This window comes from Pseudophryne corroboree, chromosome 7, assembly GCF_028390025.1.
Source record: "Pseudophryne corroboree isolate aPseCor3 chromosome 7, aPseCor3.hap2, whole genome shotgun sequence".
Lineage (NCBI taxonomy): Eukaryota > Metazoa > Chordata > Amphibia > Anura > Myobatrachidae > Pseudophryne > Pseudophryne corroboree.
In genome coordinates this window covers 299,945,565-299,961,200 of record NC_086450.1, presented here as the reverse complement: position 1 = coordinate 299,961,200, position 15,636 = coordinate 299,945,565, and the positions used below count along the sequence as shown (strand labels likewise).

The 15,636-nt window shown below is 38.6% G+C and overlaps 1 protein-coding gene across 10 annotated transcripts in view; it reads right to left on the bottom strand.

The window, feature by feature from the left end:
- Positions 1-15,636, bottom strand: part of RBFOX1 (RNA binding fox-1 homolog 1) — a 916,481-nt gene that overhangs the window by 328,842 nt on the left and 572,003 nt on the right. For 8 of the 10 annotated variants that reach the window (XM_063934243.1, XM_063934244.1, XM_063934246.1 and 5 more), the window contains exon 3: positions 4,945-5,028. The exons of the other annotated variants lie outside the window; for them this stretch is intronic. In XM_063934243.1, the coding sequence (XP_063790313.1) occupies positions 4,945-5,028 (84 nt within the window). The remainder of the gene's footprint in view (positions 1-4,944; positions 5,029-15,636) is intronic. 10 annotated transcript variants of the gene reach the window in all.

The window sequence follows — 15,636 nt, the reverse complement described above, 5'->3', positions numbered from 1 at the left end:
GTCTATAATGAAATCATTGTATCTTTGATTTATTGCTTTATTGTTTTGCATCCTGATGCATGTTGGTGATTTATAAATAGAGTGAAATACTAACTATTATGACTGCCATTTATGTAGACTCTATTATCAGGTGTCAGCATGTAATTTACTGAGTACATAGTGCATCAGGAATGTCAATATCTGCCGCTGCTGTAAGGCCTTTCAGGAGCTTTACATTGCATAGGTTAGTAACACTCTGTCATTTCTTAACGTTCTACTAATGGCATTAATGGTATTCATTTATTTATTACAAATTAATTTACCTGTGCCAATATTGTTTTATGTAGATATTTTACTTTGAGATGTAAGAAAACTAATTAGGGACATTTTTGTCACATTTGATCGATTTATCTTACAGCAAGTTATAACAGATAAGTAATCAAAGTACGCTACACACACATAAAAAAAAAAAACCCTAAACCATGGAAAAATAATTTTCCTTTTAATGGGTCCCATATTTTTTAGAAGGATTGCACCAATTCACTTTTCTGCTAACTCTGGAGTTGGGGAATTGGAAAATTCTATGGGGGATATTCAATTTGGCCCGGGGTGCCGGGTGATAAGTATCGGCCGGTGGGGGCTATTTAATTGGCCCCGATAAGCCGGCACGTGCCGCGGCTTATCGGGGGTTTTGCTTCACCTGCCTCCGGCAGGCGAAGCAAAATGCCCGATAACAGCCCCGTTTTCAACCGAAAACGGGGCTGTTTCACCCGAAAACACACAGGTTTCACTGAACCTGTGTGTTTTCATGTGTAAGAGGACTTGTTACCGGCCGAGCAAATTAAATAGCCCGACCGCAGCACCCGAAGAAACATCGGGGGTTTTTACTCCCGATGTCTCTTCGGACCAAATTGAATATCCCCCTCTGTGTTTACCAATTCCGATTTAAGAATAATCGGTATCAGTGAATCAAGAACATTAAACATGCAGAATTTCCCCAATTCCCTGATGCATCACCAATGGCCCTTGATCACTGTTTTTGGTCAGAGAATTGGATTGGGGAATCATGGCACTGATGTATGGCCGGCATAACTCTTCGCTCTCTACAACCGGAAATACTTAAATACTGTACATTCAGAATTTTAGGAGAAACTGTTGTATCCTAATCCAGCTACAGTGAATGGATTACAAATCACAGCACTGCAGCTTTTCAACACTTCATGGCTTTTAAATGTCTTCTAGAAGATTGCGATTACTGCACTTCAGTAGAGTACAGTCACCTGCATCTTAAAGTTTTCAATATTCTTACCACATAAACAAAAAAAAACTAAAAAGAAATGTTTCAGAGCTGCTGATGAAGTATGCACTTAACATCTGTTTCTAAATTAGCAACATATTTTCTATTGTCACACAGTGAAATATTTGCCATCCTTACAAATTATTTTATGCCACTTTTACATAATGTTCTCATTCAAAAACATGAAAACCATCATTTGAAGGACAATAAATTAACAAGTAACCTGCTGTTCTGCTTTGAATCAAACTAATGCAGATTTCACTTTTGTTGTACTTAGATTATAGATGCGTCAAGCTAGACTGTATTATCTATGGATTGCCTATGTTTATTGTATTTCTTCATGAGAAAATGTGTCTGAAGGGTGTAGAGTAAGTATGCAGGTCATAAACCATGAGGGGTTTCTGTGTGATACTATTTCCATTCTCAGTGTTGACCCTTGGTTTTTTTTTATGTTATCCTACAGAATTGAATGTGGGGAGGGGTTTATTTGATGATTGGTGTTGCAAGGCAGACTAGTGCAGGACAAAAATATAACTAATATAACTATATATAACTAATATTCTAAGACATATGTTATCAAGCTATGCATAACTTCAACATTAGTAAACTCCAAATTAGGACACAGGTTCATGCTTGTGATAAGCTAGAGGCATAGTTGCATCGCAGTTGGAGTGACCTTTTACCACAGTGGGCATACTTAGCACTCATGCCATGCTAGCCCTCAAACTCTTCATACAAAATCATAATTTTATTGCCAAACGCGCTGGAGGCACAGGCATCTGCCACTTATGGTAGAGGAAGTAACAGGATAATTGTGAGGTAGGGTCCATCTACTGCTTGTCTCTACATGTTGTCAGACTCTGTGCCACTATCCATCTCCAGTGGTGGCTTTGATATTTACAAGGTGTATGTGTGAATGCAACTTCACCTGCTCAGCCATAGCAATTGCATTGAAATAATAATAAAATAAATAGCTTAGCCCAACTTGTTTCAATATAGTCTAGATCCAGAATTCATTACACAAAGTGGAAAAGTCAGTATGCAGATTTTTCTATGCTTTACATGTTTCCACACCACGAAAAAGCTAACACCATCATAATCTCATAATAAAAAATAATAAAAAAAACTACAGTACATAGCTACATATATATACTGTATTTGGTATCTATTTAGAATGGTAGGCTACATCTATATGTATCTCTGTACAATGTAGCTATCATTCTTCTTGTATTTTCTTATTGTTCATTTTAAAGCAATAATGAATCATCTTGCCCACATTTTACTGATGTATTTTTTATTGGTCTAAAACCAGCAAATTAATCATACAAAGACAGTGGTGACTAAGCAAATGTCGCAAAACTCTACTCAAAATTGGTGCACAACAGCAGATAACTAAATTCAAATCATAACAGTATGGATGGTGTAATGGTTAGCAATACTGCCTCACAGCACTGAGGTCATGGGTTCGATTCCCACCATGACCACAACTGTGCAGCTTTTGTATATTCTCCCCGTACTTGCATGGGTTTCATCCGGGTACTCCGGTTTCCTCCCACAATCCAAAAATATACTGGTAGGTCAATTAGCTACCAACAAAAATTAACCGTAGTGTGAATGTGTCTGTGTGTACGTGTGATAGGGAATATAGATTGTAAGCTCCACTGGGGCAGGGACTAATGTGAGTGGCCAAATATGCTCTGTAAAGCGCTGCAGAATATGTGTGCACTATATAAATAACTGGTAATAATAACAAATAAAAAGGTAGTTCAGGGGTAGTCCATGGTTTCTCCAAAAGGGGCCATCAATATGTCAGTGGCTATATTATTACAAACACTGTTGCAGGTATCTCCTGTGTTAAACAAAGTACAGATGAATATACCCCCAGAAAAGTGGTCTTGTCCAAGCTAACAAGCACCAAGAAGCCTAGTTTGTATGTGATAATAATTGGAGAGTGTACAGGGATCTCTTCAAATCTCTTCCCTCCCTAATTTCTATACTGAGTGGACACATGGTCACACTGCTCAGTGAACAAAGCCAGAAGTACAATTTTTTTGCCACTCAATCATGCAGAAATAGTAGTTTGTTGGAACCAGGGCCAGCAACAGAAATAATTTGACCTAGTGCACTCATATTTTGGGGACCACATTCCTCACCGGTAGGTACAGGCTGGTTTGCCTTTATCTAATATCCCCCATCTCTCCAACCGCACCTCCTTTCTGCCTCTCCATCTCCAGCCTCATCCCTGTCTCTCCATCTTCAGCCTCACTACCCTCTCCTGCACTAGAGCTCCTACCCAGTGTCTCTCTCCAGGCCCAGCCACAGCCTAGGCCACAACTTCCCTTGTCTGTCTTCTTCTGCTCCTCTTTGTGGCTCCTCTCTCTGCCCATCAACAGCACAGCATGACATCATGCACATTACTGACCACATGTCTTGCATTATTCACAGCAACACAGACAGGGCAGATGGCAGTGGCCAGATACTGGGCTGGACTCTGTGGTCTACTAGGTGGCAAGAAGACCTTCAAGTTTCAGGGCTCAGTACAAGTGCCTACCTAGTACCTCCCTGTCACTGGGCCTGACACAGCTGCTTATCAGAGTAACATGGTAAATTGCACCAATAATTCATCTATTATCACTGAAAATATTAGCAATAAGAGATGTTAGTTATCAGGCTGTATTTAAAAATAGATAGACCTCATACATACTGTATTGATTAATTTTCTGTATACCTGCTAAATAAATGAATAAAATAATCATTGATTTTTCTGCAATTTTGTAACTATTGACAACTTGTGACTTGTGTTGTGCTTACAATCAAATTCCATTTTTGTTCAAATCATCATTGCAGTATGAAAGCACAACGCTTCCTAAGAGCCCTGAAGGTGCTGATGTATTATTGGTAATGCCATATAAAGTAGTTAAGTATTTATAATAAAAATGCTTTCATTTTTATTTCAAAAGCTTTTAACTAGATAAATAGTAAAGACTGCTAAACTCAGAAAACCCATGCCTCAATTTCTATGCCACTGTGAGTCACTTTATTTCTTTGTTCTCCAGTCTCCAGAATTAGAACCCTGATCCTTTCTAAAGTTAGGATTTTTTCTTGCAACATTGTAATAAGGTCATCCTTTAAAACTGTATATGAAATGTGTTATTATGTCTGATAACGTATGCAGTCACAACAGAATTTGTAAAAAAAAATGTTTACAAAAAAACATCATAACTGCTGGCAGACTATTATTTAACAATATATTTAAATTTTCATGACTTGCAGGACATGTAAACTCTGAAGCTGCATATCAATATGAAATATTCTTATGTCTATCAAGGTAAAGTGACTTGGAAGAAAATCTATGTAATATACTTATGTACTCCTACAATTCATGCAGTCTAAATCACACTTAAAGAATGGGCTACTAAAGGCATTTGTTTATTTGGCAGAAATATCTGAAACCCCCAAAATGTAATTCACTGTGATACTGTATACTCAAATTCATCAGTCCAAGTTTGTGTATTACAATTAGTGCGTCGTTTTCACAATTCAAGTGTTTTGCAGAGTGGAAGTACCTAGGCACCTATTCCACAAATAAATACAACAACTGAAATGTGTATTTGTCACCTCTTTATCACATTTTAAAATCTCTATTTATGCTAGTAAGCAAATCTTACATTGCAAGTAATGTCTTTGTTCTGCCAAACTCCTCCTACTGGCTGGTTCAAATGCTGCCATCTTGCCCAACACATCCATGCATCCTGGTGGAAAATTAAGCACATAAATGCAAATTGAGGCAAGTGATGTCACCAATAAGTCATTCCATGGCATCCTATCAGTTTTGAGCATCATTATTTCCACCTCGAAGTGATCAAGTCAACATGTGCCATGGTTTTTAACTATTTTGTTGGCTGGCACCAATTTTATTCTGAAAATATACATCAGTTTTTTATAGCATCAGAAAAACATACATTTATTGCAAAATAATATTACTTATATGATTCTTAAAGTTCAACTTAATATTTAAACATAGACTTAATCTTTCAAATATATAGTGTTAATTCTCACAAAAAAAGCAAATATAGTAACCCAGTAGAATGGACGCTAAGTTGGAATTTAATCACTGCATATGGAAGTACATATTATGGGTGATTTTACCCTTTAAAATGCTGAATTCATTATCCAACAGTTTAGTGGCTTAAAAAAACCAAATCACTGGCAATGTGGGTTGATTTCAGTACTTTAAATCATATACGTTTTATTGCAAATTGCATGTGGTTTAAGGCTGTCTGTCAGACTTCCAGTTGGTGTTTGTGAAGAAAGAGGGACACACATGCACATGAGGAAGCCAAAGTCATTGCTACTTATCCTATTTCCTGATACTCCTGTCTGGTTAGTATCAAGCTTTGAAAAAATGTCACCCCTGTAGCTTCTTACAACTAATGTGTCTACCCTCTAAATTGAGACAAGTGATTATAATCCTAGGGGGTAATTCAGCATGGATTGCAGATTCTGATAAAAAGCAGAAACTACAATCCTTTCTTTTGCATACTGGTGGTCATCCATCGCAGGGCAAGGCTGCCCAGCATGCAGAATGGCTTGCCCAGTGGCTGTGACTGCAATTTTCTTGTGCTCGCAGCAACTGTGGATGACTCCTGTAGCCGCAGCTAGACTGCATATGCAGGCGGTCAGCAGCCATTTTTCTCATCAAAGTGGTTGTGTGTGCCATCACGCAGCCACTCCAAAAATACAGCTGACCAGCCCCCGTTTTCCCCGTGCTGTCTACGCAATGATCAGTCGCCTCCCCCCGCCCAACTTAGGAAGAGTTGTTCGCACTCATTGCGCAGAAATTGCATTCCGCTGCTGTGCATGTGCAGGGCGGTGTCTGCACACATGCAGTGGAGCCGCCGACAGGGTTATTGTGCGACCTGAATATCCCCCTTAGATAGCTAATGGTGCTGATGATAAACACAAACAATTACTATGGTGAGTGTGTACTCTATGTTGTTAAGAGAAATCTGTAAAAGATAAATCTGCATGTAATGCAGTGGTACTGTTTATACGGTAATGTAGACATGTACTATAATCCAGAATAAGTGTCAGAGGGACTGTAACCTTCTTTATTAGCCTATAGACATGCAATGTTTTGTTGTTACTTACACTATGGATGTCTAAAATCACCAGTGGGCAATATTTATTTGTGTTTTCTCATATTTATATCTACTCCCCTAATATTCCCAAACTTTCACAATTAGATCATTTGTAATGAGACAGTCCTGACTTTATGTAAAACCTCAGTTTACACAAAGCATAAATGATTCAAACAAACCAATATGATAAAATGAAAGGAATGTAGATCTAGAGTATCCTAAATAACAATACAGGCATTAAAAGAATTTGGAAATATTTTACATTTGCATAATTAACACACATTGGGTCTCATAATGGTCTTATTTATTTATGAGAAAAAAGGGCTAAAGCCATTGGCTTCCCACTACCCACTACCAAGCCCTACAGCTGGTGATAGCAATAGCAGAAGAGACTGAGAAAAAAATACTTATTAAAATAAAGCATTTTTTTATTTCAGATGTATTAAAATAAGTTTAAGAATATTGGGGGTCATTTAGACCCAAATGCAGCTGTGCATCTGTACTCGTGCTTGACCTTACACATTGTAGCCGCATCCAGGAAGGATGCAGCTGCACTGTGATTGATAGTGGCAGGCATTCGTGGGGTGGCGGTGCGGCATTGGGGGTGGGCTGAACGGGGCACACCGTGACTGTTTTTGGTACGGCTGTGTGACGTCACACGCAACCGTTCCGATTCAAAAAATGTCTACTAACAGCACAGGAAGGGTCAACCTTTGTTTAATGCATCCTCAATCTAATTGTGGATGCATCAGTCGGCGGCCCATCACACATTCTGGGCGGCCTTCCCCTGTGCTATGTGGCCCCACAGCATGTGAGGAGATGAATGCAGATCTGACTGCATATGCAGCGATGTGTGAAGACTGTGTCAGTTAAGGGCTGTGGGGTGCAAGAACTACTGTGGCTGTGTCAGACTTAAGGGCTGTAGGTTGCAGCCCTAAGAACACTTTATCAGTGAAGGGCTGTAGGTGCAAGCACTACTACTGGGACTGTGACAGACTGTGAAGGGCTGTGGGGTGCAGCACTAAGGATTGTGTAAGTGAAGGGCTATGGGGAAAGAGCAGTACTACGGCACTACAGCTGTGCCTGTGTCAGATTGTTAAGGGCTGTGGGGTGCAGCACTAAGGATGGTGTGAGTAAAGGCCCATGGAGGGCAATCACTACTGTGGTACTGCTGCTTTGGCTGTGCCAGAATGTGAACAGCTGTTAAAAAAAAAAAATTAAACTGTCAAAAATTATGTACATTAAGTGTCAGTGTGCCACCATTACTATATGTGCACTAAGGGGCAGCAATGTGTAAAAATAACAAAAACAAAAATACTTGTGTGTGTTTCTCAGGTATTATGTTGTAAAATAATAATGTTCATTAGGTGCCAGTGTGCCACCATTACTAAAAGTGTGTAAAAAAGAAAAAGAAAAATATGGATATAGGTCAGTTGATAAAAGAGCAGGAGCAGCAACTAGCCAGTACTAGTGCTGCAGTTTCTGACAGTCATTATAGTACTTCAACATCTACTAAAGGTGTTCAAGGAGACACAAAGTTTAAGAAAGGGACCTGATATCTAAATATTTCACAATGTTAAAGAAAACATCAACTTTAATAATAAAAAGAATGTTTGCTGCAAAAAAAACTAAAATTGACAACATGCCATACACCACATGCCATGGTAAGTTAAGGCTCAAGCCATGGCCATAGTTTGCAAGTGGTGGTCCTACTAGTGCTTCTGTTGTTTCATGCATTAGAAGGAAGTCTATTACAGAAGCTAGGGCCAAATGCAATCACGCATATTCTGTAACCTCATAAGATGATGATGATGATGATGATGATGATGGTGATGATGAAGATGATTCAACACCTTCTTACCTCTAGTAGAGGTGTTACCTTTAAAACATACAAACCAGTGCCAAAAAAAAGAAGAACACTAAGGCTGAAGAACAAACTGTTTCTTCACAAATCCCTGAGGAAAGATTAGGGGTCTCCACATTAGCTATATGTGAGTCTGACATTTATGACACTGTACTCGTAGAGAAGTATCCCATTACCATTTATGCACCCTCTGCAAATGTGGGGATGAACAGTACAAGTAAAGATGGTGACATAGAAATTTAGGATGCTAGTGTGGAAGTACAACAGGATGAGGGATATATTTGTGTATCTGATAATAATGAGGATGTTAATGAAAAGGATGTTGTTTGTGTCAAAGGCATCAGTCAGCCTCCAGTAGTAGCAGTTCTTGCCCATGATAAAAGAAAGGCCATTGTCATAACTGGGCATAAAACCAAAAAAGCCACCTCCTGTGTGTAGAATTATGTTTACCCAAATTCTGTCAACATTTTTGAAGGCATCTGTACCATTTGTGGGACCAAAGTTAGTAAAGGTAGGGACCTTAACCATCTAGGCACCTCCTCCCTGATATGTCATTTGTATAAAATTTATGCTAGTTAATAAAAAAAATGTTTGTAAAACAACACCATGCAGTCCAGTATCAACTACTATCAGATTGTACTAGCACATGCAATTTCTACTTTCAACACCCTTATCATCAACCTCAGTAGTCCTTCCAAAAAATATTTTTGTGGGGACTCAAACAAACTAAGCATGCCAGCCACAAAAGGGGCAATCCCTTTTGCGGAAGTGCTTGGTTTGTTAAACTGTGCATGTCCTTTTTAAATTAATATACAACATAAGGGTGGGAAGGCCCAAGGGCAATTCCACATTGCACCACTTGTGAACTGGATTTAGGATTAAAAAAATGTTTTTATTCCTACAGTATAATTAACCTTCATGATATTACTATCCAGTACTTTCAAGTCAGTTTTGACTACCTCACAACTCACAATATTGTTCACCAATATAGGCCAAAGACTGGCTGGCTAATAGAAGCAGAGAGGGTGGGTGCTTTTCTTCCCTGGTATACCCCAGCATACTAAAAATTATCTGTAACCATACCTGAACCTATCTGGTAATAGAATTTCAGAGAATTGGTCATATGCATTTGCAAAGACATGTTTAGCTGCTGAGCGTCATCAAGGCTTCTCCGATATCAGCAGTCCTAACACTACATAATGGCAGTGCACACATAGGGCCATGCGATTTGTCTACAGTAAGGCCTCATGATAAAGGCTCATACTAAAATGCATCCATACAGATGGCAAGCTTACCTGGGAGCCACCCCCAGGATCTGCCATTAGCACTACAAGTTACAGCATGGCTTCCAATTGATGCTCCCATTCAATGCTTCTCACAAATGCAAACAAACAATGGTAGCTGCTCAATCATTCCTGGAGTGTGCTGAGGGGATACCAGGGGGAAAGCACCCCACCTCTCTGTCTGCTGTTTGTTTGTGATCCCTCCCCTTTTCTAGCACCTGATATATAATTATCTCCAGGAATCATTGAACAGCTACCATTGTTTGTTTGCCTAATAGAAGCAACAGAGCAGTGGCACAAACACACGGCAGTTACACTAAGAACATAGCACATCTATGAAACATTGTGGCACAGCAGTGGCAGACAGACTGGCAGTTTAATAAACTATACAACCCCCAAGAAAGTATGGCCCCGGGACAGTATAGGAAAATGTAGGTGTAGTATGTAGTGGCTGGCAGGTAAAGCATTGCTAGATTGATTGATTGATTCAAATTAATATTGATTGATTGATTGATTGATTGATTAAGGAAGTAAATTTGACTAGGTCTGTTTTGCAGCAACTGAGAAGAGGAAAAGCCATAAAACGTATAATGTTAATAGTCAAGGATTCCTGACAAGGGTTGAAAAAGAAGCCAAGCAAATGTATACTTGCACTGTAGAGCTGCAAACCTAAAATTAGCCTATATTGCACTAAAAAATATTAGGATGCTTAAATGCTGACCACAGTGCCTTCCTGATTGTGTAACACATCCCTGTAGTAAATGTATGATGTGCACTTCTCTGAGTATGAGGGATTCAAAAAAATAATACAATTCTTCTGGTTTTTTTTTTGTTTTCTGGTTTTGGCAAAACCACCCCCAAGTGTTTTGGTTTTGAATCTGGATATTTTTTTTTTCACATTTGTAAAAACAGCTAAAATCATGTAATTATACTGTAGGAACAAAACCCAAAACATAATTATACTATAGGAACAAAAATTGGCAGGGGTCCCCCTACACTGTGTGACACTAGCTGATGAGTCAGGGTCAGACTCACGAGATTCAACTGTCTGCAGCAAGCAGAATCAGCATTCAATGGTGGGTGCCATCTCACAGTCCAGCAGCAACGACGGGTTTACTCTTGCTTGCTGCAGCACAGGCTTAGCAGTGCCATGTGCAAGCCGTCCTGTCCCCCTATTGCAGGTGTGAGCATGGCTCCTGGGAGAGACCTGATTAACTCTGCAGCAGCAGCAACAGATGTGCTGCAGAGCTCCATTGGAAGAGCAGTAGTCACACTTGGATCCTACTGTGAACCACACAGGTGCTGCTGTAAATGGAGGTGCCCTTTCAGGGCTTGGAGCCCCGAGGCAGGCATCTCTATTGCCTCTAAGAGTTCCACCCCTGGTCACACTCATTAGTGCATTCCTAATGCATTTAAGCAATAGGCTACCCTTTAGCCCCTTTCAGTCACCTTCTATCACACAATCACTGCCACATGCACCCATGTTGCATCACACAGAGCAGTGGTGATTGGAATATACCAATATAGCTTGCCTGCTGATTGAGGAAATGCACTCCTGATTATGACAGTAGGACAGAGGAATAACATTGGTACTGTACTCCCAAATTTAGATGGTTGGGAGGTATTGTTATTCAGTGTAAATCAATACTGTGCAGCACCAATGTTCATTTACTGTGTGCTGGCTATTATTCTGTTTTACTTCTTTGCATGTATAGATAAATTCACAACATGAAATCTCTTGTATGTATAATTAGACATTAAATTATAATGGTGCATGTGTGTATTTGTGCATACTGTATGTGTTTATGCACATACAGTAAGCATTAGTGAATAAGTATTTAAAAATACAATAATATGTCCCTTTCTGTCCTGTATCTGATATATAGGAAGGGATTTTATAAAAAATCTGTTATAAAACAACTACAATGAGGTATATTTAACATCTCACTGAATGTAAATGTAGTAAGTCATATACGGAAATCTAGCACAGGTTAAGTTTGCTGACACTGTCATTTAGCATTCACCACGGCCCTGAACATGGAATACTACAATATATTTCAACAAGAAAGATTTATACAGGGGTTGTGGAAAAAGTTACTTCCCCATACAAAATAAATGTCAAGAACAAAGTGAATAGCACCTTCTTAGCAAATCAATCCTGTCTAGAGTTCTTTTAATCTTCCAATATCTGTCTCCAGCTCAAGGCGAGCAAGTACCACTCTCTCCATCATTTTTCCCCTGTGAAGTTGGCTTATGTCATGTATGTGAAGATCTTTTGTTGCAGGAGTTGTGTTGACACAACCTACTGCTGAGTGGACTTGCCAGATCAGTTTCGTGCTGTGAAAAAAGTCTGATCGCTGTAGAAAGCTACTTTTAACAGAGAAATAAAAGGTCACTATTTCATGCCAGGCTTTCATTACTTGACCTATTACAAAAGATCAACAGATTAGCCAAAACCATGCTGGGTAGTTATTTGTGCCATGGCTTGCCAGTCATTTTTCCTTGGAATGGGAATTCACAATCTACTTTGTAATATTGTCTTTTGCATTTTAATTGCAAGTATAGCAGATGCATTGGAAAAACTATGCATCACAATGTTTTAAATCTCAAAAATCATGAATGGATAATGATGGTAGCAAGAAAGGTTCATAAAACAATAGGAGGGAAATAGAATAGTGAGTCTGGTTATATTACTAATGTGCCTGTTCTCGGAAATCTGAACTTATGCACTTAAACAGCTTTAAATAATACTATAATAAATGAACAAATATAGTTTAATCGTTGACAGACCTTTTGAACAGACTATAAACATTGCTTCTCATATAAAAGCTGGAGCAAATATCTTGTCATGATCTTGCAGGCTGTTCTCCATGTTTTACAACCCTTCACACTACATTAACCTTTTGTATTTATGACCTCATATAACAGTATTAATCATACAGAAGGCTAATTTTTAGTGCTGGTGATAAGCCACCAATGTTTAAAATATGCTTATATTTCCTTGCCCCTCTTAACTCTAATAATTTTTTTTTTATTGGAAGTCACTTTGTACATATTCATTACACCCCAAACTATGAGAGAGAGAGCAAGTGTAAGATAGAGGGATGAGACAGACAGAGAGAGAGAGAGAGAGTGGGATGAGGCAGAGAGAGAGAGCGACAGTGAGAGAGAGAGAGAGAGAGAGAAAGAGAGAGAGGCCCTCATTCCGAGTTGTTCGCTCGGTAATTTTCTTCGCATTGCATCGTTTTTCCGCTAATTGTGCATGCGCAATGTTCGCACTGCGACTGCGCCAAGTAAATTTGCTAAGAAGTTTGGTATTTTAACTCACGGCATTACGAGGTTTTTTCTTCGTTCTGGTGATCGTAGTGTGATTGACAGGAAGTGGGTGTTTCTGGGCGGAAACGGGCCGTTTTATGGGAGTGTGTGAAAAAACGCTGCCGTTTCTGGGAAAAACGCGGGAGTGGCTGGAGAAACTGGGGAGTGTCTGGGCGAACGCTGGGTGTGTTTGTGACGTCAAACCAGGAACGACAAGCACTAAACTGATCGCACTGGAAGAGTAAGTGTCGAGCTACTCAGAAACTGTACAGATAAATCTTTTCGCTATATTGCGAATCTTTCGTTCGTAATTTTGCTAAGCTAAGATTCACTCCCAGTAGGCGGCAGCTTAGCATGTGCAATGCTGCTAAAAGCAGCTTGCGAGCGAACAACTCAGAATGAGGGCCAGAGAGAGAGAGAGAAAGAAAGAAAGAAAGAAAGAAAGAGACAGATCAACAGCAAGAGAGAGAGAGCAAAAGGAAATGAGACAGAGAGGGAGAACTGAGAGCGAGAGAGAGAGAGAGAGAGGGAGAGGGAGAGATGGAGCTATAGGGAGAGAGACAGATAATATTTATGATGCATGTCTATAATTGGAGATGATATTACATGCCCTATATATTTGGAGGGGAAGATTCTTTCGAGCAGAATAAATAATAATATGCCACTTCAACCCTTCCCTTTTGCAATGCAGGGGGAAAAAAAATAAGCTATACAATTTTTCACATTTGCGTAATCTGGCAATTTTAGGAACTGTTTTGATTACAGTTGACTGCAGAATATTTAGGTCAGATATCATTAGCGACTACAATAATGCAGATTATCCAGGCATGATAATTTTTGCTCCCACCCCACAGAGGTAAGGCCAAAAGTAGGGCCTCCCATAATCACCCAGAGTGAGTGTAGCACAAGGTTCAAACAGAACCTCACTTAATTGAATCTGTACCTTGTTACCTTGGAACAAAATTCGTGACATATCACATTACTATACATTTTTGATCTGCTACATCCATGTATATAGAAGATTTCAAGCAAAAAAAAGATGAATAATATACTAGAACTATTTTTTCTATAAAATTCCATCCACAGTTTTTATTTTATTTTAATGCAATGTCAGTTGTAGCAAATAGTCACCCCAGTGAATGGGCTTTAGACACACAGAATTGTATATGAAAGAGAGTACTAGATATGGCAGGCATGTAAAGAAGTATCATTTTAGACATATAACAAAAGATCAAAGCAGATATGCCAGGAATAGCAGGTAACTGAAGAGCTTTGAAGAAGAGGCGGTCGACTTTTGTCAATGATTTGTTGCTTAATGAAATGTCAACCAACCAGGCTTGTCACCTGGTTATGCTTTCCCTGTTACCTCTGCTGTACAGATGATATGCAGAATATATACAGTATATTTATAGCCTGCGTAACAAGTCATGTGATTATGCAAGACACAGATTTGCAGATCTGCATAAATTAGTGGATTTGCATATATCTAGCAAATTAAATGCATTTCCATGGGAGAGGAGAGGATCAAACACTGCTCCTGTAATTGACCTATCTAAACAAAAGGATAATTCCTTCACTGCAGTTATAAAGTGATCCTAATATTTGTGCATATCTGTAAAACTTTTTAGCAAAAGAAAACACTGCCTTAATAATGGAAAGGAAGTTTACATATTCATTGTTATGAGAGCATGATACATTTCAAAACACAATAGCAGTATATACTGTATTTGTAAAGGAAGGGAAATCACAGATAATGTATTCCATCTTTAAAAACAGGAAGCTATAATAGTCTAATACACCCAGAAAGTAAAAACCAAAGTACATTGCTTCAGCTGATTTTAAAAATAAAAAATATACTCAAATATATAACAACTAAAATACAATTTCTATTCATTATATTTGTCAGAAAGGATTTTTCCCTGTACAACAGAAAACTGCTGAGACTTGTTACTTGCTTTCCTTCCACACTTGAAAGAAACCCTGCATTGCAGCTCAAGACTCACAATATAAATGTGGATAAAAAAACACAAAGTACAAATCATGACGTATCTTTTAATGAATATTTAAACAGTTTCCATTTATAATGCACAAGTGAAATTGTCTAGGAACTTTCAAAACAAACTTGAGACTTCAAAATTATATTCTTGGTGATAAACTTTCAAATGATTGATGGAAACACATTAAGATTATTCTCTTACCTAAGGCGTCTGTTTCAACCGAAATAAAAAAATACATATAATATGAATTCAGCAGGCCCTTTTTTTTGCAATACCATTTATGTGTCATAAATCAAGAATTTTTGACATTTCTACTTGTCATATTTGATTCTTGTGGCTTTTTCTGTCATATTGTTCAGTGAAATTGACTGGAAGTATTGCATTCAGTTTACGGCAGGATAAAGAAAATTGAAGCTTCTCTTGAATGTGTGGTATGTTATATAGGTTCCACTGTTCTTTCTATATCATTCAAAAACAATGTAAGACAGTCTGTTTGTATACAAATGTCTACTGGAAAGCCTGATAATTACATCAGTTCTATAAAGTGTGTGCTTGGCAGTAGTGAAAGGTTTAATCTGATGTAAGGCCTTCATTGCAGAGCTTGGTTTTCTTTGGAATTAATGTTATACTCACAAGAAAATGTTCTAGTCTAAGAATTTGTGCTCTGAAAAAATCAGACAGAATTCTCAATTGTGGGCTGGAGAGAAGTACCTGCAAGGCAACCTAAGCAAGTGCCTAAAATGTGTAACTGATAGAAACA